This window comes from Pangasianodon hypophthalmus, chromosome 24 (genome assembly GCF_027358585.1).
Source record: "Pangasianodon hypophthalmus isolate fPanHyp1 chromosome 24, fPanHyp1.pri, whole genome shotgun sequence".
Classification (NCBI taxonomy): Eukaryota; Metazoa; Chordata; class Actinopteri; order Siluriformes; family Pangasiidae; genus Pangasianodon; species Pangasianodon hypophthalmus.
Window position 1 is genome coordinate 18753871 of NC_069733.1, and position 24535 is coordinate 18778405.

Genomic DNA, 24535 nt, shown 5'->3' on the forward strand with positions numbered 1-24535 from the left:
GCTCCACTCTTCTGGGAAGCTTTCCACTAGATGTTGGAGCGTGGCTGTGGGGATTTATGTTCATTCAGCTACAGGAGCATTAGTGAGGTCAGGCGCTGATGTTGGGATGTCGAGGAGGTCTGGGGTTCAGTCGGTGTTCCAGTTCATCCCAAAGGTTTTCAGTGGGGTTGAGGTCAGGGCTCTGTGCAGGACAATCGAGTTCTTCTACTCCAACCTTCACACACCATGTCTTCATGGAGCTCACTTTGTGCACAGGGGCATTGTCATGCTGGAACAGGTTTCAGCCTCTTAGTTCCAGTGAAGAGAAACTGTAATGCTACAGAATACAAAGACATTCTAGACAATTGTGTGCTTCAGTGTGTGACAATGAAAACGAGACAGACACTCCTCCTGATTCTCTGAAACGCTGTGTCGAGAAACACAAGCTCACCCTTCCCACTGTACTGATAAGTGCAAGGAATATGCAACACATACATATGATACTGGCATACAATGAATTTTCAACTCTTACAATAGTTCTAATTAAAAATCTATAATAAGAAACTGTAGGGGGGTCAAAGTTTGGGGTCGGAGAAAATTCATAGTGTCCGTTTGGAGTCGTTTGGTCAAACAGTTTGAGAACCCCTGGTTCTAAACCTCCTTCATGCTTGTGTGGCTGTAGATGGGGATCAGAAGGTCTTCCTCCCGATGAGCTGTCAGTGCAGAACGGCATCCTGACCACGAGAGCCAGCCGCTTCCCTCTGTGCATCGACCCTCAACAGCAAGCGCTCAACTGGATCAAGAAGAAGGAGGAGAAGAACAACCTCAAGGTCTGTAAACGTTCCTGTGTCTATCGTGGTTAGATATCGTCAGAGGCAATTCTGGCTTACTTGGTGCCCTAGGAGAAATGTGTGTGTATATAGAGACAGAGACAGAGAGAGAGAGAGAGAGAGAGAGAGAGAGACTAGGAGAAAAAGAGTAAAATGGCAAGTGACTAATTGCAGTGCAAATGACATAAACTCAAGAGTCAGAAATGTGCAAAAAGGCAAGATAGTACAGGAGTTATGATACTAGCACTAATACTGAAATATAATGGCAAAATGTCACTGCAGTGCAAATGACATGGACAACAAAAAAGCTTGTTACAGTATAAGAATATCACATTAAAATAATGATCCATGTATTGATTCTGCAATTTAGATTATTAACATCGTTATAATGCACAGTGCAATCTTTCATGTAATTTGGTCTTATACCTATTGCTGACTATGTCCCATTTCTCATCATCCTCCTTTTCCTTTTTTTCCGAAATTGAAATCCTGATGGCTTTGATCTTTTCATTCTCAGATGTTTTTATTCTGATTCACAGTTTCTCTTTTCATCATGTCACACACACACACACACACACACACACACACACGCTTGTAAACATCACCCCATCATCCCATTCTGCCCATCAATCAATGCTCAAAACTAAACCATTCCACTTGTGTGGTGTACAATATGTCTCTCGTTGTCATTTATTAATGTTTCACAAATAATCCAAGGAAATTGTAACTGTGCTTCAATGGACGTACATCCGGAGTAGGGAAGCATTTTATTTTGCGAATTCTCTTAGTCTTAATTTTTTTTTTCTATTAAAATATCATCCCTCCCCTATTTAATGCCTCTAGCAGGTGACTTTTCATGAGCAGACAGACAGCAGCTGAGGTGTGAGAGGTGGCAGAAAGGGGGAGGTTTAAAATAAGGAGCCGCTAAAGAATTCATTTTCAACGAGCAGGACGCATCCTGTCTATACGACCTGTGCCAGGATCTGACACTGGATATCGTGCTGCTGTGTGGGATTTTGAGATATATTTTGGCACTCGCAATAGCACAATAATTTTATTTTGCTACTTTTCTGAGCTGAACAATATGGCTTATATTATTGATAAATGTTAGGGGTAACGTTTCTGAACAAACCCGCTAATCACTCTTAAAGAGCTGTTAAACGTTAAACGACACCACAGTGTCTCGCAGTTTCTTCCTGTAAGTCTTTGGAATATTAAATGTCAAAACATTTAAATGTTATTATTAATCATTTTGGGCATGAAGACAAATTTAAATTGTTGAGAGTTAAGCATGTTTAGTTTTACCTTTAATACCGAAGATGATAAACGGGTATCTTTAGGGGCATTTGGCTGTCGGGGCATTTAACTACGGATAGTATTTGTGTGGGGGGGATTTGAGTGTGGGGGCAGTTAGCTGTGGGAGGTATTTGTGAAGTGATTATGGTGATTATTAACTATAGGGGATATTTTTGCATGTGGGGCAATTATTAATTATTAGCTGTGGGGGCAGTTAGCTGTGTGTGGGAGTTTGTGTTAGTGTGGGGGCAGTTAGCTGTGTGAGAGAGTTTGTGTTAGTGTGGGGGCAGTTAGCTGTGTGTGGGAGTTTGTGTTAGTGTGGGGGCAGTTAGCTGTGTGTGGGAGTTTGTGTTAGCGTGGGGGCAGTTAGCTGTGTGTGGGAGTTTGTGTTAGTGTGGGGGCAGTTAGCTGTGTGAGAGAGTTTGTGTTAGTGTAGGGGCAGTTAGCTGTGTGAGAGAGTTTGTGTTATTGTGGGGGCAGTTAGCTGTGGGAGAGAGTTTGTGTTAGTGTGGGGGCAGTTAGCTGTGTGTGGGAGCTTGTGTTAGTGTTGGGGCAGTTAGCTGTGTGTGGGAGCTTGTGTTAGTGTGGGGGCAGTTAGCTGTGTGTGGGAGTTTGTGTTATTGTGGGGGCAGTTAGCTGTGTGTGGGAGTTTGCGTTAGTGAGGGGGCAGTTAGCTGTGTGTGGGAGTTTGTGTTAGTGTGGGGGCAGTTAGCTGTGTGTGGGAGTTTGTGTTAATGTGGGGGCAGTTAGCTGTGTGAGAGAGTTTGTGTTAGTGTGGGGGCAGTTAGCTGTGTGTGGGAGTTTGTGTTAGTGTGGGGGCAGTTAGCTGTGGGAGAGAGTTTGTGTTATTGTGGGGGCAGTTAGCTGTGTGTGGGAGTTTATGTTAGTGTGGGGGCAGTTAGCTGTGGGAGAGAGTTTGTGTTAGCGTGGGGGCAGTTAGCTGTGTGTGGGAGTTTGTGTTAGTGTGGGGGCAGTTAGCTGTGTGTGGGAGTTTGTGTTAATGTGGGGGCAGTTAGCTGTGTGAGAGAGTTTGTGTTAGTGTGGGGGCAGTTAGCTTTGTGTGGGAGTTTGTGTTAGTGTGGGGGCAGTTAGCTGTGGGAGAGAGTTTGTGTTAGCGTGGGGGCAGTTAGCTGTGTGAGAGAGTTTGTGTTAGTGTGGGGGCAGTTAGCTGTGTATGGGAGTTTGTGTTAGTGTGGGGGCAGTTAGCTGTGTGTGGGAGTTTGTGTTAGTATGGGGGCAGTTAGCTGTGTATGGGAGTTTGTGTTAGTGTAGGGGCAGTTAGCTGTGTGAGAGAGTTTGTGTTAGTGTGGGGGCAGTTAGCTGTGTATGGGAGTTTGTGTTAGTGTGGGGGCAGTTAGCTGTGGGAGAGAGTTTGTGTTAGCGTGGGGGCAGTTAGCTGTGTGTGGGAGTTTGTGTTAGTGTGGGGGCAGTTAGCTGTGTGTGGGAGTTTGTGTTAGTGTGGGGGCAGTTAGCTGTGTGTGGGAGTTTGTGTTAGTATGGGGGCAGTTAGCTGTGTATGGGAGTTTGTGTTAGTGTGGGGGCAGTTAGCTGTGTGTGGGAGTTTGTGTTAGTGTGGGGGCAGTTAGCTGTGGGTGGAGGTTTGTGTTAGTGTGGGGGCAGTTAGGTGTGGGAGAGAGTTTGTGTTAGTGTGGGGGCAGTTAGCTGTGTGTGGGAGTTTGTGTTAGTATGGGGGCAGTTAGCTGTGTATGGGAGTTTGTGTTAGTGTGGGGGCAGTTAGCTGTGTGTGGGAGTTTGTGTTAGTGTGGGGGCAGTTAGCTGTGGGTGGAGGTTTGTGTTAGTGTGGGGGCAGTTAGCTGTGGGAGAGAGTTTGTGTTAGTGTGGGGGCAGTTAGCTGTGTGTGGGAGTTTGTGTTAGTATGGGGGCAGTTAGCTGTGTGTGGGAGCTTGTGTTAATGTGGGGGCAGTTAGCTGTGGGTGGAGGTTTGTGTTAGTGTGGGGGCAGTTAGCTGTGGGAGAGAGTTTGTGTTAGTGTGGGGGCAGTTAGCTGTGTGTGGGAGTTTGTGTTAGTATGGGGGCAGTTAGCTGTGGGAGAGAGTTTGTGTTAGTGTGGGGGCAGTTAGCTGTGTGTGGGAGATTTTGTGAGTGTAGGGGCAGTTAGCTGTGTGAGAGAGTTTGTGTTAGTGTGGGGGCAGTTAGCTGTGTGTGGGAGTTTGTGTTAGTGTAGGGGCAGTTAGCTGTGAGAGAGAGTTTGTGTTAGTGTAGGGGCAGTTAGCTGTGTGAGAGAGTTTGTGTTAGTGTGGGGGCAGTTAGCTGTGTGTGGGAGTTTGTGTTAGTGTAGGGGCAGTTAGCTGTGAGAGAGAGTTTGTGTTAGTGTAGGGGCAGTTAGCTGTGTGAGAGAGTTTGTGTTAGTGTGGGGGCAGTTAGCTGTGTGTGGGAGTTTGTGTTAGTGTGGGGGCAGTTAGCTGTGGGAGAGAGTTTGTGTTAGTGTAGGGGCAGTTAGCTGTGTGAGAGAGTTTGTGTTAGTGTGGGGGCAGTTAGCTGTGTGAGAGAGTTTGTGTTAGTGTAGGGGCAGTTAGCTGTGTGTGGGAGTTTGTGTTAGTGTGGGGGCAGTTAGCTGTGTGAGAGAGTTTGTGTTAGTGTGGGGGCAGTTAGCTGTGTGAGAGAGTTTGTGTTAATGTGGGGGCAGTTAGCTGTGTGAGAGAGTTTGTGTTAGTGTGGGGGCAGTTAGCTGTGTGAGAGAGTTTGTGTTAGTGTGGGGGCAGTTAGCTGTGGGAGAGAGTTTGTGTTAGTGTGGGGGCAGTTAGCTGTGGGAGAGAGTTTGTGTTAGTGTAGGGGCAGTTAGCTGTGTGAGAGAGTTTGTGTTAGTGTGGGGGCAGTTAGCTGTGGGAGAGAGTTTGTGTTAGTGTAGGGGCAGTTAGCTGTGGGAGAGAGTTTGTGTTAGTGTGGGGGCAGTTAGCTGTGAGAGAGAGTTTGTGTTAGTGTGGGGGCAGTTAGCTGTGGGAGAGAGTTTGTGTTAGTGTAGGGGCAGTTAGCTGTGTGTGAGAGTATTTGTCAGTGTGAGGCAAATGTCTGTTCATGTGGAATGAATTAGCTGGGGGTATTTAGCTGTGGGGGCAAGTATCTTTAGGAGGGTATTTGTGGATGTTGCTGTTGGGGTATTTGTGGTTATGGGGTATTTGTGTGTAGTTTCCTTGTTTTGTTTTTTTTTTTTGTTGTTGTTGTTAGTCACATTAACACGCCACAATTACATACAATTAATTAATGTAATTTTAATCTAATAATTTAATCTAAATCTAATAATGTTCATTTTTTTGTAATCTTAATTTAATTCAATTTAATCTCATTTTTTTTCAAACCGCTAAATTATTTCTTATTCACTGCCGCCATCTAGTGGCCGGAAACAGTCATTACAGCTAAAATATTACAGCCAGTGTAATAAAATTACAAATATATCAGTAAAATTTCTGTTTTTTCTAGAGGGCGTTTTAGCATTTTTCCAGCATCTCATTTAGAGTGAAGCTCTCATCTATTCTTCTTTTGTCTTTTCTTATTGGTTTGCAAATTTTACAGTCTAGGGTAAGGCTATTAGCATAAGGTTTAGACCCACTTCCCAGGTTTTGAGGACCCTAAAGTCAGGGTTATTAGAGTCGGGGTTATTATAGTTTAATTTAATAGGGTTAGATTTATTAGGGTTAATAGCGATTGGATTATTAGCATCAGGGTTATTAGAGTTTGATTTATTGGGGTTATTGGAGCCAGTGTTAATGTTTTAGGGTTGGAGTTACTTTTTTAAGGTTCTTAAATTATTAAAAATATGGTAAGACATCACGATTATTCATGATTCATATGGTTTTTGAAATGAAATTTGTGTGTGTAAGTGTTGGAGTTTTAGGCTTGGAGTTAATGTTTTAGGGTTAGGGTTGGTTTTTCAGGGTTAGAGTTATTAAAGAGTGAAAAATATGGTAACGCTTCACGATTTTGCGTGTCATCCTTGCGCAGGGGCCATGCTAATCTTCTCTGTATCGTTCCAATTTTAGTATATGTGCTGCCGTAGCAAGCACAAACACATCATCTGAAGGGCCCCTATAAGTGCTGAGGTTCCTTACAACGTTTCCTGTTCATGGTGAGTGCAAAAACACACAAAGTTCCTTCAGGAGATTCGCAGAACTGACCTAAATGCACACACACTACATGGAGTTTACAGATATAATGATTCCCCAAATTAACCATTAAACGCTTCAAAATTCTAAACGTTTTTCATTTTCTGTCTCAGACCGCAGAGGTGCATGCTGGGAGTATGGAGATTTGAGCAGTTGCTGGTGCTCTGGTTGGTTCCCTGTGTGGTGATGTAATCAGTCCTTTGTTCTCGTGATCACACACACACACACACACACACACACACACACCGTCCCCTCCCCCTCGTCTCCCTCAGCGTGTGTGTGTGTGTGTGTGTGTGTGTGTGTGTGTGTGCTTCCTCTCTTGCTGAGCTGACGGCCGTATCACCAGCTGCAGCACAACACACAGCTCAGAGACATCCTGAGGCCGTCCTCTCTGAGAACACACACCAAACATACCGCACGTGCTCAGTCTGGACACGGCGTCGGGGAGAGAACGCGAAAAACACCACACATTAGCCGCCATCTTGTTTCTCGTCTTTCTAGTCTGCAGGGTGTCGTACTGCAGTCTGCCTTTAGAGGGCCGAGATAAACATCGACACACTCCTGTACGTTTAAAACCTTCAACCAAACCATCAGTAATTGCTTCTAAATAATTAATAACATATAACAATTATATTACACTGTAATAATGCTTTATTACATTGTCATAGAATTTATGTGATTTACAGCAAAATTGCAGCTTCCCCCAAAAACACAGCTACAACACACACTAATGTTAAACACTGATTTAGCATCGGCCTGGTCATTTAGCATCAGAATCGGAGCTAGAATTTATTTATTGTGTGTTAGAGCTCAGAGTTTGGAGCTTTAGGGTTAGAGTTAGTGTTAAAGCTTTTTAGGGTTTATGTTATTTAGAGGATTATAAGATTTTTAGATTTAGGATTCTGGGTTGTGACTGGAGTTATTAATGATTAAACTCTATATTACACATGTAGTGTGTGAAGTGTAGACAGGAGGTCTGGATGTGTAAACAGGAGTTTTCTAATTTTGTTACAGTTATGGGAAATAAAATTCAACTTCATCAATCTTATTAAACATGCTAATGTTGTGTTTCTGGTGAAGAATTTAATTTTAAAATTACCTAAAATTTCTCACAATGTAATAATTGTAATGGACCAAGACAGTAAGGCACAGGGAAAACACGTTTACCTGGTCAAAGATAGGTTTTATTTTCTGAAAATCAGGGGGGAAAAAGGTACAAAAATAAGCACCATGCAAAAATAAGGAAACCTAAAGATACTGAACCAAAGGTTCTGGGCCCAGTGAGGTCACCTGAACAGAACCAAGGTAAAAGTAACTCAGATACACTCCAGATGAATGAGCAAACAAAACATGTTAATACAATAAAACAACCAAACCGAATGAGACATGCAGACAACATTTAAGATAGCTGAGCAGCCTGGACAAATACAGAAAGGAGAAAACACAATACACTACAGACATTAAAGGTACATTTAACATTTAACATAACAACTGACCGACTAAACATGATATAACAACATTATAAAGTTCAACAACATCACTGCGATTGCTGTGGTGGCTTTGGGGCTGCGGCAGCTTCGTACTCAGGACTCCATCAGTGGGCAGTGGATAAGTTTAACCAACCGGACGTCTTGTGAAAACTGTGATGAATTTACTGGTTACACAATTGCACTATTTGTCCATGTAGTACACAGTTATAGAAGGGAATGATTTATAATCGCACTATCCGGAGTCACCCAGATGAGGACGGGTTCCCTTTTCAGTCTGGTTCCTCTCATGGTTTCTTCCTCATGTCGTCTCAGGGAGTTTTTCCCTCACCACCATCCCCTCTGGCTCGCTCATTAGGGATAAATTCATGCATTTACAATTTATTTGGGTTTAATTTAATTTGAATGTATCTATTCTGTAAAGCTGCTTTGTGACAATGTCCATTGTTAAAAGCGCTACACAAATAAAATTGAATTGAATTGAATTAAAGTATATGAAAACTATCAAAACATAACCAAAGTAGTGTATAATTAATTAAAAAAATGCAGGCTTTTTCCTCCTCACCCATGAAGTTTGGGGTTAGTCAGTGTCGTCAGGGGAACTGAAATCTCTCTGAAAGCTCTCTGAAAGCTGTCTAGAGAAGGCCGGTCTTCTGACTCCGTAACACTCCAGGAACTCCAGCAACCCACTCTCGCCAGAACCAGGTGACTCAAAATAAACTCAAATTAAAACTTCTACAGCAACGTAAACTAGAACGCGTGCACTCAAACTAGTAAAGCTATGCTGTAAAACTAAAGGAACGTGAATAAAACGAATAACGATTCTGAATAAAGATGGAAACCATGTTTTGTCCATGTTATGTGATGTATTTTTAGGAAGTTAGCAAATAAACTGAATGCGTGTATCTTAGCTGTAGCATAAGGAAACGTGAATTTAAGTTATATATTCTGAATGAAGTTAATAAAAGTGCGTGTAGAGCGGTAGATCTTACCAGGGAGTCTAGGTATGTGCGTGAATGTGTTATATACAATGTGTGGCAGTTGTCACGGCCGTCAAAGTAATAGAGCATTATTAAAATATAATAGTGGGGTTATATATTATTATTATTTATTATGCTGTAATTTTAAAGTAATTACTGATAGTTTGCTTATAACTTGGACCGCTCCTAAAAATTTTGTCCAATAATCTCAGAATTTGGGCCACAGCATCATGATGTCATCTTGAACAAATCTTGCTCCTCAGATTTTGTATATCAACTTAGAAACTTAGGACTTAGGAACAAGTGCTGATGTTCCCAATTCTTCTGGTGTTCCTTCATTGATAAGGGGTGGGACCAAAGGTGCTTGGCCCTGGGATTTTAGGATTAGGATTAGTTTTGTTAGAGTTATGGTTAGTTTTTTTCAGGGTTTAGGTGGGTTGGTCACACAAAATCGTGAAACCTTATCAGATTTTTCATCTTTAAATAACACCAACTTTAACCCAAAAAGCTAACCCTAATGAATCAAAACCTAACCCTAAAACACTAGGGACCTAACAGAAACAGGAACAAAGCTGCAATTTTGCTGTGAATCACATAAATTCTATGACAATGTAATAAAGCATTATTACAGTGTAATATGATTGTTATATGTTATTAATTATTTAGAAGCAATTACTGATGGTTTGGTTGAAGGTTTTAAACGTACAGGAGTGTGTCGATGTTTATCTCGGCCCTCTAAAGGCAGACTGCAGTACGACACCCTGCAGACTAGAAAGACGAGAAACAAGATGGCGGCTAATGTGTGGTGTTTTTCGCGTTCTCTCCCCGACGCCGTGTCCAGACTGAGCACGTGTGGTATGTTTGGTGTGTGTTCTCAGAGAGGACGGCCTCAGGACGTCTCTGAGCTGTGTGTTGTGCTGCAGCTGGTGAGACGGCCGTCAGCTCAGCAAGAGAGGAAGCACACACACACACACACACACACACACGCTGAGGGAGACGAGGGGGAGGGGACGGTGTGTGTGTGTGTGTGTGTGATCACGAGAACAAAGGACTGATTACATCACCACACAGGGAACCAACCAGAGCAGCAGCAACTGCTCAAATCTCCATACTCCCAGCATGCACCTCTGCGGTCTGAGACACAGAATGAAAAAAGTTTAGAATTTTGAAGCGTTTAATGGTTAATTTGAGGAATCATTATATCTGTAAACTCCATGTAGTGTGTGTGCATTTAGGTCAGTTCTGCGAATCTCCTGAAGGAACTTTGTGTGTTTTTGCACTCACCATGAACAGGAAACGTTGTTAGGAACCTCAGCACTTATAGGGGCCCTTCAGATGATGTGTTTGTGCTTGCTACGGCAGCACATATACTAAAATTGGAACGATACAGAGAAGATTAGCATGGCCCCTGCGCAAGGATGACACGCAAAATCGTGAAGCGTTACCATATTTTTCACTCTTTAATAACTCTAACCCTGAAAAACCAACCCTAACCCTAAAACATTAACTCCAAGCCTAAAACTCCAACACTTACACACACAAATTTCATTTCAAAAACCATATGAATCATGAATAATCGTGATGTCTTACCATATTTTTAATAATTTAAGAACCCTAAAAAAGTAACTCCAACCCTAAAACATTAACACTGGCTCCAATAACCCCAATAAATCAAACTCTAATAGCCCTGATGCTAATAATCCAATCGCTATTAACCCTATTTTTCACTGTTTAATAACGTTAACTCTAAAAAAATAAAATTATATATACTCTATGTTCACACATTACACATTTAGTGTGTGAAGTTTAAACAGGAGGTCTGCAGTTTTCTAAATTTTTTTATATAGTGATGGAAAATACAATTCACCTTTATCATATATATAATGTGACCTACAAACTAATGACAATTTTAATAAAAATGGGTAGAAATTCAAAATGAAAACAAGAAACAGAGTTTAAAAAAATAGCTTGAGAACATCTGATATAGTGCACAATACTTGCTAATGCTGTGTTTCTGGTGAGGACTCTAACCCTAAAAAAACTAACTCCAACCCTAAAACACTTTGGACCAGGCACCTTCTGGCCTCAGTCCTTAGTGAGGGAGATGGACCAGTATCCATTGGGATCATCAGCATTTGTACACAATGATGTATATTGCATTTTAAAATTTGGATTGAAAATGGCAGAAAATCCACTTGAGTGGAGTACACCAAAACTGCTGTGTAATGTAGCTGAGACTGTCCTCTATCACTAAGTCAAATTTCATAAGAAGTGTTCTGTGGACTGCCATAGATGCCTGTTTTTGTTTTTTTTAACTTAAAAATGTTATATTTTTTTACACTGTTATAAGCTTTATGCAATTTTAAAGTTAAATTTAATTAAAAACACAACTTTACCATGTAGGGTGCTCTATAGCAGACGTTTTCTAACTTTGTTTTTACCTCAGTTGGTGGCTCCCATATTTATTAAAATTGTGCCCGAATCTCCATACTCCCAGGATGCACCTCTGCGGTCTGAGACGCAAAATGAATAACGTTTAGAATTAGAAGTTTTTAATCTTCATTAAAAACTTTACCATGTAGGGTGCTCTATAGCAGAAGTTCTCAAACTTCTTTTGTACCCCAGCCTTTTATATTTCTGAATTTTCCACCTCTCCATTTTTATTAAATTGTCCATTTTTATTAATTTGTTTGCAGGTGACATTATTTATGTTTAATAAGGTTGATAAAGTTGAATTTTATTTTCCATAACTGTAACAAATTTAGAAAACTGCAGACCTCCTGTCTACACTTCACACACTACATGTGTAATATAGAGTTTAATCATTAATAACTCCAGTCACAACCCAGAAACCTAAATCTAAAAATCTTATAATCCTCTAAATAACGTAAACCCTAAAAAGCTTTAACACTAACTCTAAAACAACTTTAAATAACCCCAATAACCCTAAAGCTCCAAACTCTGAGCTCTAACACACAGTAAATAAATTCTAGCTCTTATTCTGATGCTAAATGACCAGGCCGATGCTAAATCAATGTTTAACATTAGAATGTGTTGTAGCTGTGTTTTTGGGAGAAGCTGCAATTTTGCTGTAAATCACATAAATTCTATGACAATGTAATAAAGCAATATTACAGTGTAATATAATTGTTATATGTTATTAATTATTTAGAAGTAATTACTGATGTTTTGGTTGAAGGTTTTAAACGTACAGGAGTGTGTCGATGTTTATCTTGGCCCTCTAAAGGCAGACTGCAGTACGACACCCTGCAGACTAGAAAGAAGAGAAACAAGATGGCGGCTAATGTGTGGTGTTTTTCGCGTTCTCTCCCCGACGCCGTGTCCAGACTGAGCACGTGTGGTATGTTTGGTGTGTGTTCTCAGAGAGGACGGCCTCAGGACGTCTCTGAGCTGTGTGTTGTGCTGCAGCCGGTCAGACGGCCGTCAGCTCAACAAGAGAGGAAGCACAGACACACACACACACTGAGGGAGACGAGGGGGAGGGGACGGAGTGTGTGTGTGTGATCACGAGAACAAAGGACTGATTACATCACCACACAGGGAACCAACCAGAGCAGCAGCAACTGCTCAAATCTCCATACTCCCAGCATGCACCTCTGCGGTCTGAGACACAAAATGAAAAAAGTTTAGAATTTTGAAGCGTTTAATGGTTAATTTGGGGAGTCATCATATCTGTAAACTCCATGCAGTGTGTGTGTCCAATCAGGACAGTTCTTCGAGTCTCCTGAAGGAACTTTGTGTGTTTTCGCACTAACCACGGACAGGAAACGTTGTTAGGAACCTCAGCACTTATAGGGGCCCTTCAGGTGTGAGGTTTGTGCTTGCTACGGCAGCACATATACTAAAATTGGAACGATACAGAGAAGATTAGCATGGCCCCTGCGCAAGGATGACACGCAAAATCGTGAAGCGTTACCATATTTTTCACTCTTTAATAACTCTAACCCTGAAAAACCAACCCTAACCCTGAAACATTAACTCCAAGCCTAAAACACTAGGCGCCGAAATTTCATGATGATTGAACAAAACAAATGTTTTTAATTGAAGTGAAAATGGCAAACTTCCTGTTTGGCAAATTACAAATTTGTTACATGCAGAGCACTCGGGTACCTTCCAAGGAATCAAGCCAAAGAAGAATCATGATTTGATGTTGAGCGGTTTAAAAGTTATGAGCAGTTTGACTCATTTTTAGATTATAGCACCCCCTAGAGGTGACTTCAGACAAAATTTCTCCTACTACCTTAGGTCGTGTACCGTTACTTCCGTATGAACTTTGTTCTGAAATTGTCACACTGTTGTTAAGATATGCCTTCACTTCCTATTTGGTAACTTTGGCGTTCCATGATGTTGCAGACTTATTATTGCAATCGTATGTCCAAATTTGGCCTTTTGGTGGCGCTAGAGCACTTTAGGGGAGTACAACAAAATTGCTGTGTAAAGTAACTGAGACTGTCCTCTATCACTGAGCCAAATTTCATAAAAAGCGCAAGAAGCTTTCTTTGGACTGCCATAGCTTCCTGTTTTTTTTTTAACTTATGATTTTTTTACATTGTCATAAGCTTCGTGCAATTTTAAAGTCTTTGTCAAAAACACAATGTTACCATGTAGGATGCTGAAGTTTATAGCAGAAGTTCTCTAACTTTGTTTTTACCTCAGTTGTTGGCTCCGATTTTTATTAAAATTGTGGCTCAATGGGGAAGGGATGGGGGTTGATGATGAGAACAAAGGACTGATTACATCACCACACAGAGAACCAACCAGAACACCAGCCAGTGCCCGAATCTCCATACTCCCAGCATGCACCTCTGTGGTCTGAGACACAAAATGAGAAAAGTTTAAAATTTTGAAGTGTGCAATGGTTAATTTGAAGAATCATTATATCTGTAAACTCCATGTAGTGTGTGTGTCCGTTCAGGTCAGTTCTTCGAGTCAAAGGCGTTACCATATTTTTCACAGTTTAATGTCAATACGCCTGAAAAACCAACCCTAACCCTAACACTTTAACTCCAATCCTAAAACATTAGGGGGGCCGAGCACCTCCTGACCCCAGTCCTTGGTGATGAAGAAAGCCCAGTAGCCATTGTGACCATCAGTACTCCTTCCCAAGAATATATATTAAATTTCATGGCCCAAGCCATTATTGTGATATTGCCTCATGTCCTGTTTTCAGTAGCCTTCCAGAGTTGTAAATGAATGCTAAACTGCTTTTCTACCATTAAGTCATGTTACTAAACATATGTGCCAAGTTTGGTGCCAAGTATCTGAGAAACGTCTTTCGTTCGAGTTGGTCCCACGATGCTTGAAAAAAAAGTTTTGAAGTAAAATGAAAATGTCAAACTTCCTCTTTGGCTTGGATTTGATGTTGGACAGTTTCAAAGTTATGAGCGTTTTGACTCATTTCTAGATTATAGCACCCCCTAGAGGTGAATTCAGACAAAATTTCTCCTACTACTTTAGGTTGTGGACTGTTACTCACGTATGAGCTTTGTTCTGAATTTGTCACACTGCTGTTGAGATATGCCCTCACTGGCTGTTTGGTAACTTTGGTGTCAAATTCCTTTGCGCGTTATAGATGAAGTGCTCTGTGTATCAACAGTCTGAGAAATGAGTTGTTTAGGGTTTGTCTTTGTCAAACTTTGTTTTTACCTCAGTTGGTGGCTCCCATATTTATTAAAATTGTGGTTCAGTGGGGAAGGGATGGGGGTTGATGATGAGAACAAAGGACTGATTACATCACCACACAGAGAACCAACCAGAACACCAGCGAGTGCCCGAATCTCCATACTCCCAGCATGCACCTCTGCGGTCTGAGACACAAAATGAAAAAAGTTTAGAATTTTGAAGCGTTTAATGGTTAATTTGGGGAATCATCATATCTGTAAACTCCATGCAGTGTGTGTGTCCAATCAGGACAGTTCTTCGAGTCTCCTGAAGGAACTTTGTGTGTTTTCGCACTAACCACGGACAGGAAATGTTGCGAGGAACCTCAGCACTTATAGGGGCCCTTCAGGTGTGAGGTTTGTGCTTGCTACGGCAGCACATATACTAAAATTGGAACGATACAGAGAAGATTAGCATGGCCCCTGCGCAAGGATGACACGCAAAATCGTGAAGCGTTACCATATTTTTCACTGTTTAATAACTCTAACCTTGAAACACCAACCCTATCCCTAAAACATTAACTCCAAGCCTAAAACACTAGGCGCCGAGCATTTTCTGGCCCCAGTCTTTAGTGACGGAGAAAGACCAGTAGCCATAGGGACCATCGGTACTTGTTCCCAATGATACATAGCAAATTTTATGGCACTAGGACAAGCAATTTTTGATATATTGCCCCATGTCCTTTTTTCATTTGCTTTCCCAAGTTCTAAATGGATGCTAAGCTTGTTTGCTAACATCAGGTCATGTTGCTAAACATATGTGCCAAGTTTGGTGTTATTATGTAAAAGCGTTGGGAAGACATGCCCTCACTTTTTGTTTCTGGAATTATCCATGAAATTTGTTTGCAGATTATTGACAAACCATCCTGCATTTCAAATATCCGAGAAACGTCTTTCGTTCAGGGTGGTCCCACGATGCAGTGACCCAAATTTCATGATGACTGAACAAAACAAATGTTTTTAATTGAAGTGAAAATGGCAAACTTCCTGTTTGGCAAATTACAAATTTGTTACATGCAGAGCACTCGGGTACCGTCCAAGGAATCAAGCTAAAGAAGAATCAGGACTTGATGTTGAGCAGTTCAAAAGTTATCAGCAGTTTGACTCATTTCTGGATTATAGCACCCCTTAGAGGTGAATTCAGACAAAATTTCTCCTACTACCTTAGGTCGTGGACCGTCACTCACGTATTATCGTTGTTCTGAATTTATCACGCTGTGGTTGAGATATGCCCTCACTTCCTTTTTGTCAACTTTGGCATTCCACGATGTTGCAGATTTATTATTGCAACTGTATGTCCCCATTTGGCCTGTTGGTGGTGCTAGAGCGGAGTACACCAAAATTGCTGTGTAAAGTAGCTGAGACTGTCCTCTATCACTGAGCCAAATTTCTTAAAAAGTGCAAGAAGCGTTGTGTGGACTGCCATAGATTCCTGTTTTTTTAACTTCGTGATATTTTTTTAACATTGTGATAAGCTTTATGCAATTTTAAAGTCTTCATCAAAAACACAACTTTACCATGTAGGGTGCTCTACAGCAGAAGTTGTCAAATTTGGTTTTTATTTCCGTTGGTGGCTCCGATTTTTCTTAAAATTGTGGCTCAATGGGGAAGGGATGGGGGTTGATGATGAGAACAAAGGACTGATTACATCACCACACAGAGAACCAACCAGAACACCAGCGAGTGCCCGAATCTCCATACTCCCAGCATGCACCTCTGCGGTCTGAGACACAAAATGATAAATGTTTAGAATTTTGAAGCGTTTAATGGTTAATTTGGGGAATCATTATATCTGTAAACTCCATGTAGTGTGTGTGTCCAATCAGGACAGTTCTTCGAGTCTCCTGAAGGAACTTTGTGTGTTTTCGCTATAATCACGGACAGGAAACGTTGTTAGGAACCTCAGCACTTATAGGGGCCCTTCAGGTGTGTGGTTTGTGCTTGCTACGGCAGCACATATACTAAAATTGGAACGATACAGAGAAGATTAGCATGGCCCCTGCGCAAGGATGACACGCAAAATCGTGAAGCGTTACCATATTTTTCACTGTTTAATAACTCTAACCCTGAAAAACCAACCCTAACCCTAAAACATTAACTGGAACCCTAAAAGTCTGGGGGCCGAACACCTTCTGACTCCACTCCGTAGTGACGGAGAAAGACCAGTAGCCATGGGGACCATCAGTTCTTTTCCCCAAGCATATATATTAAATTTTATGGCACTACGACAAGCCATTGCTGAGATATTGCCTCATTTTCTGTTTTCAGTAGCCATTCCAAGTTGTAAATGAATGCTAAGCTTGTCTGCTAACATCAGGTCATGTTGCTAAACATAAGTGCCAAATTTGGTGTTATTACATAAAAGCGTTGGGAAGACATGCCCTCACTTCTTGTTTGGGGAATTATCCATGAAATTTGTTTGCAGGTTATTTACAAACCATCCTGCATTTCAAAGATCCAAGAAAGATCTTTTGTTCAAGTTGGTCCCACGATGCTGTGAGCTAAATTTCATGATGATTGAAAAAAAAGTTTTTAAGTAAAATGAAAATGGCAAACCTCCTCTTTGGCAAATTCCAAATTCGTTCCATGCAGAACACTCAGGTACCGTCCAAGGAATCAAGCTAAAGAAGAATCAGGACTTGATGTTGAGCAGTTTAAAAGTTATGAGCAGTTCGAGTCATTTCTAGATTATAGCACCCCCTAGAGGTGAATTCAGACAAAATTTCTCCTACTACCTTAGGTCGTGGACCGTCGCTCACGTATTATCGTTGTTCTAAATTTATCACGCTGTGGTTGAGATATGCCCTGACTTCCTTTTTGTCAACTTTGGCATTCCACGATGTTGCAGATTTATTATTGCAACTGTATGTCCCCATTTGGCCTGTTGGTGGTGCTAGAGCGGAGTACACCAAAATTGCTGGGTAAAGTAGCTGAGACTGTCCTCTATCACTGAGCCAAATTTCTTAAAAAGTGCAAGAAGCGTTGTGTGGACTGCCATAGATTCCTGTTTTTGTTTTTTTAACTTAGTGATATTTTTTTTACATTGTGATAAGCTTTATGCAATTTTAAAGTCTTCATCAAAAACACAACTTTACCATGTAGGGTGCTCTACAGCAGAAGTTGTCAAATTTGGTTTTTACCTCCGTTGGTGGCTTCGATTTTTCTTAAAATTGTGGCTCAATGGGGAAGGGATGGGGGTTGATGATGAGAACAAAGGACTGATTACATCACCACACAGAGAACCAACCAGAACACCAGCGAGTGCCCGAATCTCCATACTCCCAGCATGCACCTCTGCGGTCTGAGACACAAAATGATAAATGTTTAGAATTTTGAAGCGTTTAATGGTTAATTTGGGGAATCATTATATCTGTAAACTCCATGTAGTGTGTGTGTCCAATCAGGACAGTTCTTCGAGTCTCCTGAAGGAACTTTGTGTGTTTTCGCTCTAACCACGGACAGGAAACGCTGTGAGGAACCTCAGCACTTATAGGGGCCCTTCAGGTGTGTGGTTTGTGCTTGCTACGGCAGCACATATACTAAAATTGGATCGATACAGAGAAGATTAGCATGGCCCCTGCGCAAGGATGACACGCAAAATCGTGAAGCGTTACCATATTTTTCGCTGTTTAATAACTCTAACCCTGAAAAACCAACCCTACCCCTAAAACATTAACTGGAACCCTAAAAGTCTGGGCGCAGAGCACCTTCTGACTCCACTCCGTAGTGATGGAGAAAGACCAGTAGCCATGGGGACCATCAGTACTTTTCCCCAAGCATATATATTAAATTCTATGGCACTACGACAAGCCATTGCTGAGATTTTGCCTCATTTTCTGTTTTCAGTAGCCATTCCAAGTTGTAAATGAATGCTAAGCTTGTTTGCTAACATCAGGTCATGTTGCTAAACATATGTGCCAAATTTGGCGTTATTACATAAAAGCGTTGGGAAGACATGCCCTCACTTCTTGTTTGGGGAATTATCCATCAAATTTGTTTGCAGGTTATTTACAAACCATCCTGCATTTCAAAGATCCAAGAAACATCTTTTGTTCAAGTTGGTCCCACGATGCTGTGAGCTAAATTTCATGATGATTGAAAAAAAAAGTTTTTAAGTAAAATGAAAATGGCAAACTTCCTGTTTGGCAAATTCCAAATTCGTTCCATGCAGAACACTCAGGTACCGTCCAAGGAATCAAGCTAAAGAAGAATCAGGACTTGATGTTGAGCAGTTCAAAAGTTATGAGCAGTTCGAGTCATTTCTAGATTACAGCACCCCCTAGAGGTGAATTCAGACAAAATTTCTCCTACTACCTTAGGTCGTGGCCCGTCACTCACGTATTATCGTTGTTCTAAATTTATCACGCTGTGGTTGAGATATGCCCTCACTTCCTTTTTGTCAACTTTGGCATTCCACGATGTTGCAGATTTATTATTGCAACTGTATGTCCCCATTTGGCCTGTTGGTGGTGCTAGAGCGGAGTACACCAAAATTGCTGGGTAAAGTAGCTGAGACTGTCCTCTATCACTGAGCCAAATTTCTTAAAAAGTGCAAGAAGCATTGTGTGGACTGCCATAGATTCCTGTTTTTGTTTTTTTAATGTAGTCATTTTTTTTACATAGTGATAAGCTTTATGCAATTTTAAAGTCTTCATCAAAAACACAACTTTACCATGTAGGGTGCTCTACAGCAGAAGTTGTCAAATTTGGTTTTTATTTCCGTTGGTGGCTCCGATTTTTCTTAAAATTGTGGCTCAATGGGGAAGGGATGGGGGTTGATGATGAGAACAAAGGACTGATTACATCACCACACAGAGAACGAACCAGAACACCAGCGAGTGCCCGGATCTCCATACTCCCAGCATGCACCTCTGCGGTCTGAGACACAAAATGATAAATGTTTAGAATTTTGAAGCGTTTAATGGTTAATTTGGGGAATCATTATATCTGTAAACTCCATGTAGTGTGTGTGTCCAATCAGGACAGTTCTTCGAGTCTCCTGAAGGAACTTTGTGTGTTTTCGCTCTAACCACGGACAGGAAACGCTGTGAGGAACCTCAGCACTTATAGGGGCCCTTCAGGTGTGAGGTTTGTGCTTGCTACGGCAGCACATATACTAAAATTGGAACGATACAGAGAAGATTAGCATGGCCCCTGCGCAAGGATGACACGCAAAATCGTGAAGCGTTACCATATTTTTCACTGTTTAATAACTCTAACCCTGAAAAACCAACCCTAACCCTAAAACATTAACTGGAACCCTAAAAGTCTGGGCCCAGAGCACCTTCTGACTCCACTCCGTAGTGATGGAGAAAGACCAGTAGCCATGGGGACCATCAGTACTTTTCCCCAAGGATATATATTAAATTTTATGGCACTACGACAAGCCATTGCTGAGATATTGCCTCATTTTCTGTTTTCAGTAGCCATTCCAAGTTGTAAATGAATGCTAAGCTTGTTTGCTAACATCAGGTCATGTTGCTAAACATATGTGCCAAATTTGGCGTTATTACATAAAAGCGTTGGGAAGACATGCCCTCACTTCTTGTTTGGGGAATTATCCATGAAATTTGTTTGCAGGTTATTTACAAACCATCCTGCATTTCAAAGATCCAAGAAACATCTTTTGTTCAAGTTGGTCCCACGATGCTGTTAGCTAAATTTCATGATGATTGAAAAAAAAAGTTTTTAAGTAAAATGAAAATGGCAAACTTCCTCTTTGGCAAATTCCAAATTCGTTCCATGCAGAACACTCAGGTACCGTCCAAGGAATCAAGCTAAAGAAGAATCCGGACTTGATGTTGAGCAGTTTAAAAGTTATGAGCAGTTTGAGTCATTTCTAGATTATAGCACCCCCTAGAGGTGAATTCAGACAAAATTTCCCCTACTACCTTAGGTCGTGGACCGTCACTCACGTATTATCGTTGTTCTGAATTTATCACGCTGTGGTTGAGATATGCCCTCACTTCCTTTTTGTCAACTTTGGCATTCCACGATGTTGCAGATTTATTATTGCAACTGTATGTCCCCATTTGGCCTGTTGGTGGTGCTAGAGCGGAGTACACCAAAATTGCTGTGTGAAGTAGCTGAGACTGTCCTCTATCACTGAGCCAAATTTCATAAAAAGTGCAAGAAGCGTTGTGTGGACTGCCATAGATTCCTGTTTTTGTATTTTTAACGTAGTGATTTTTTTTTACATTGTGATAAGCTTTATGCAATTTTAAAGTCTTCATCAAAAACACATTTTTACCATGTAGGGTGCTCTACAGCAGAAGTTGTCAAATTTGGTTTTTACCTCAGTTGTTGGCTCCGATTTTTCTTAAAATTGTGGCTCAATGGGGAAGGGATGGGGGTTGATGATGAGAACAAAGGACTGATTACATCACCACACAGAGAACCAACCAGAACACCAGCCAGTGCCCGAATCTCCATACTCCCAGCATGCACCTCTGCGGTCTGAGGCACAAAATGATAAATGTTTAGAATTTTGAAGCGTTTAATGGTTAATTTGGGGAATCATTATATCTGTAAACTCCATGTAGTGTGTCCAATCAGGACAGTTCTTCGAGTCTCCTGAAGGAACTTTGTGTGTTTTCGCTCTACCCACGGAAAGGAAACGTTGTTAGGAACCTCAGCACTTATAGGGGCCCTTCAGGTGTGTGGTTTGTGCTTGCTACGGCAGCACATATACTAAAATTGGAACGATACAGAGAAGATTAGCATGGCCCCTGCGCAAGGATGACACGCAAAATCGTGAAGCGTTACCATATTTTTCACTGTTTAATAACTCTAACCCTGAAAAACCAACCCTATCCCTAAAACATTAACTGAAACCCTAAAAGTCTGGGCGCAGAGCACCTTCTGACTCCACTCCGTAGTGACGGAGAAAGACCAGTAGCCATGGGGACCATCAGTACTTTTCCCCAAGCATATATATTAAATTTTATGGCACTAGACAAGCCATTGCTGAGATATTGCCTCATTTTCTGTTTTCAGTAGCCATTCCAAGTTGTAAATGAATGCTAAGCTTGTTTGCTAACATCAGGTCATGTTGCTAAACATATGTGCCAAATTTGGCATTATTACATAAAAGCGTTGGGAAGACATGCCCTCACTTCTTGTTTGGGGAATTATCCATCAAATTTGTTTGCAGGTTATTTACAAACCATCCTGCATTTCAAAGATCCAAGAAACATCCTTTGTTCAAGTCGGTCCCACGATGCTGTTAGCTAAATTTCATGATGATTGAAAAAAAAAGTTTTTAAGTAAAATGAAAATGGCAAACTTCCTCTTTGGCAAATTCCAAATTCGTTCCATGCAGAACACTAAGGTACCGTCCAAGGAATCAAGCTAAAGAAGAATCAGGACTTGATGTTGAGCAGTTTAAAAGTTATGAGCAGTTTGAGTCATTTCTAGATTATAGCACCCCTTAGAGGTGAATTCAGACTAAATTTCTCCTACTACCTTAGGTCGTGGACCGTCACTCACGTATTATCGTTGTTCTAAATTTATGACGCTGTGGTTGAGATATGCCCTGACTTCCTTTTTGTCAACTTTGGCATTCCACGATGTTGCAGATTTATTATTGCAACTGTATGTCCCCATTTGGCCTGTTGGTGGTGCTAGAGCGGAGTACACCAAAATTGCTGTGTAAAGTAGCTGAGACTGTCCTCTATCACTGAGCCAAATTTCTTAAAAAGTGCAAGAAGCGTTGTGTGGACTGTCATAGATTCCTGTTTTTGTTTTTTTAACTTCGTGATTTTTTTTTTACATTGTGATAAGCTTTATGCAATTTTAAAGTCTTCATCAAAAACACAACTTTACCATGTAGGGTGCTCTACAGCAGAAGTTGTCAAATTTGGTTTTTACCTCAGTTGTTGGCTTCGATTTTTCTTAAAATTGTGGCTCAATGGGGAAGGGATGTGGGTTGATGATGAGAACAAAGGACTGATTACATCACCACACAGAGAACCAACCAGAACACCAGCCAGTGCCCGAATCTCCATACTCCCAGCATGCACCTCTGCGGTCTGAGACACAAAATGATAAATGTTTAGAATTTTTAAGCGTTTAATGGTTAATTTGGGGAATCATTATATCTGTAAACTCCATGTAGTGTGTGTGTCCAATCAGGACAGTTCTTCGAGTCTCCTGAAGGAACTTTGTGTGTTTTCGCTATAACCACGGAAAGGAAACGTTGTTAGGAACCTCAGCACTTATAGGGGCCCTTCAGGTGCGTGGGTTGTGCTTGCTACGGCAGCACATATACTAAAATTGGAACGATACAGAGAAGATTAGCATGGCCCCTGCGCAAGGATGACACGCAAAATCGTGAAGCGTTACCATATTTTTCACTGTTTAATAACTCTAACCCTGAAAAACCAACCCTAACCCTAAAACATTAACTGGAACCCTAAAAGTCTGGGCCCAGAGCACCTTCTGACTCCACTCCGTAGTGACGGAGAAAGACCAGTAGCCATGGGGACCATCAGTACTTTTCCCCAAGCATATATATTAAATTTTATGGCACTAGACAAGCCATTGCTGAGATATTGCCTCATTTTCTGTTTTCAGTAGCCATTCCAAGTTGTAAATGAATGCTAAGCTTGTTTGCTAACATCAGGTCATGTTGCTAAACATATGTGCCAAATTTGGCGTTATTACATAAAAGCGTTGGGAAGACATGCCCTCACTTCTTGTTTGGGGAATTATCCATCAAATTTGTTTGCAGGTTATTGACAAACCATCCTGCATTTTTGGCAAATTCCAAATTCGTTCCATGCAGAACACTCAGGTACCGTCCAAGGAATCAAGCTAAAGAAGAATCAGGACTTGATGTTGAGCAGTTCAAAAGTTATCAGCAGTTTGAGTCATTTCTAGATTATAGCACCCCCTAGAGGTGAATTCAGACAATATTTCTCCTACTACCTTAGGTCGTGGACCGTCACTCACGTATTATCGTTGTTCTGAATTTATCACGCTGTGGTTGAGATATGCCCTCACTTAATTTTTGTCAACTTTGGCATTCCACGATGTTGCAGATTTATTATTGCAACTGTATGTCCCCATTTGGCCTGTTGGTGGTGCTAGAGAGGAGTACACCAAAATTGCTGGGTAAAGTAGCTGAGACTGTCCTCTATCACTGAGCCAAATTTCTTAAAAAGTGCAAGAAGCGTTGTGTGGACTGCCATAGATTCCTGTTTTTTTAACGTAGTGATATTTTTTTTACATTGTGATAAGCTTTATGCAATTTTAAAGTCTTCATCAAAAACACAACTTTACCATGTAGGGTGCTCTACAGCAGAAGTTGTCAAATTTGGTTTTTACCTCAGTTGGTGGCTTCGATTTTTCTTAAAATTGTGGCTCAATGGGGAAGGGATGGGGGTTGATGATGAGAACAAAGGACTGATTACATCACCACACAGAGAACCAACCAGAACACCAGCGAGTGCCCGAATCTCCATACTCCCAGCATGCACCTCTGCGGTCTGAGACACAAAATGATAAATGTTTAGAATTTTTAAGCGTTTAATGGTTAATTTGGGGAATCATTATATCTGTAAACTCCATGTAGTGTGTGTGTCCAGTCAGGACAGTTCTTCGAGTCTCCTGAAGGAACTTTGTGTGTTTTCGCTATAACCACGGAAAGGAAACGTTGTTAGGAACCTCAGCACTTATAGGGGCCCTTCAGGTGCGTGGGTTGTGCTTGCTACGGCAGCACATATACTAAAATTGGAACGATACAGAGAAGATTAGCATGGCCCCTGCGCAAGGATGACACGCAAAATCGTGAAGCGTTACCATATTTTTCACTGTTTAATAACTCTAACCCTGAAAAACCAACCCTAACCCTAAAACATTAACTGGAACCCTAAAAGTCTGGGCCCAGAGCACCTTCTGACTCCACTCCGTAGTGACGGAGAAAGACCAGTAGCCATGGGGACCATCAGTACTTTTCCCCAAGCATATATATTAAATTTTATGGCACTAGACAAGCCATTGCTGAGATATTGCCTCATTTTCTGTTTTCAGTAGCCATTCCAAGTTGTAAATGAATGCTAAGCTTGTTTGCTAACATCAGGTCATGTTGCTAAACATATGTGCCAAATTTGGCGTTATTACATAAAAGCGTTGGGAAGACATGCCCTCACTTCTTGTTTGG

General features: G+C 41.3%; 1 protein-coding gene and 10 non-coding genes across 11 annotated transcripts in view; 10 read left to right on the top strand and 1 right to left on the bottom strand.

Moving 5' to 3' along the window:
* dnah10 (dynein axonemal heavy chain 10) overlaps positions 1 to 24535 on the top strand; it is a 226809-nt gene that overhangs the window by 62081 nt on the left and 140193 nt on the right. The window contains exon 62 of the mRNA XM_053229195.1: positions 662 to 809. Within this exon, the coding sequence (XP_053085170.1) occupies positions 662 to 809 (148 nt within the window). The remainder of the gene's footprint in view (positions 1 to 661; positions 810 to 24535) is intronic.
* LOC128317427 (U6 spliceosomal RNA) lies at positions 6020 to 6126 on the bottom strand. The gene has a single exon (XR_008300940.1). It is a non-coding gene; the product is annotated as a U6 spliceosomal RNA (small nuclear RNA).
* LOC113537219 (U6 spliceosomal RNA) lies at positions 10039 to 10145 on the top strand. The gene has a single exon (XR_003403731.1). It is a non-coding gene; the product is annotated as a U6 spliceosomal RNA (small nuclear RNA).
* Positions 12531 to 12637, top strand: LOC117596006 (U6 spliceosomal RNA). Its single transcript, XR_004577175.1, has one exon. It is a non-coding gene; the product is annotated as a U6 spliceosomal RNA (small nuclear RNA).
* On the top strand, positions 14735 to 14841 carry LOC113537218 (U6 spliceosomal RNA). Its single transcript, XR_003403730.1, has one exon. It is a non-coding gene; the product is annotated as a U6 spliceosomal RNA (small nuclear RNA).
* On the top strand, positions 16311 to 16417 carry LOC117596012 (U6 spliceosomal RNA). The gene has a single exon (XR_004577180.1). It is a non-coding gene; the product is annotated as a U6 spliceosomal RNA (small nuclear RNA).
* Positions 17889 to 17995, top strand: LOC117595997 (U6 spliceosomal RNA). Its single transcript, XR_004577165.2, has one exon. It is a non-coding gene; the product is annotated as a U6 spliceosomal RNA (small nuclear RNA).
* Positions 19466 to 19572, top strand: LOC117596005 (U6 spliceosomal RNA). The gene has a single exon (XR_004577174.2). It is a non-coding gene; the product is annotated as a U6 spliceosomal RNA (small nuclear RNA).
* On the top strand, positions 21040 to 21146 carry LOC117595998 (U6 spliceosomal RNA). Its single transcript, XR_004577166.1, has one exon. It is a non-coding gene; the product is annotated as a U6 spliceosomal RNA (small nuclear RNA).
* Positions 22618 to 22724, top strand: LOC117596008 (U6 spliceosomal RNA). The gene has a single exon (XR_004577177.2). It is a non-coding gene; the product is annotated as a U6 spliceosomal RNA (small nuclear RNA).
* Positions 24076 to 24182, top strand: LOC128317391 (U6 spliceosomal RNA). Its single transcript, XR_008300904.1, has one exon. It is a non-coding gene; the product is annotated as a U6 spliceosomal RNA (small nuclear RNA).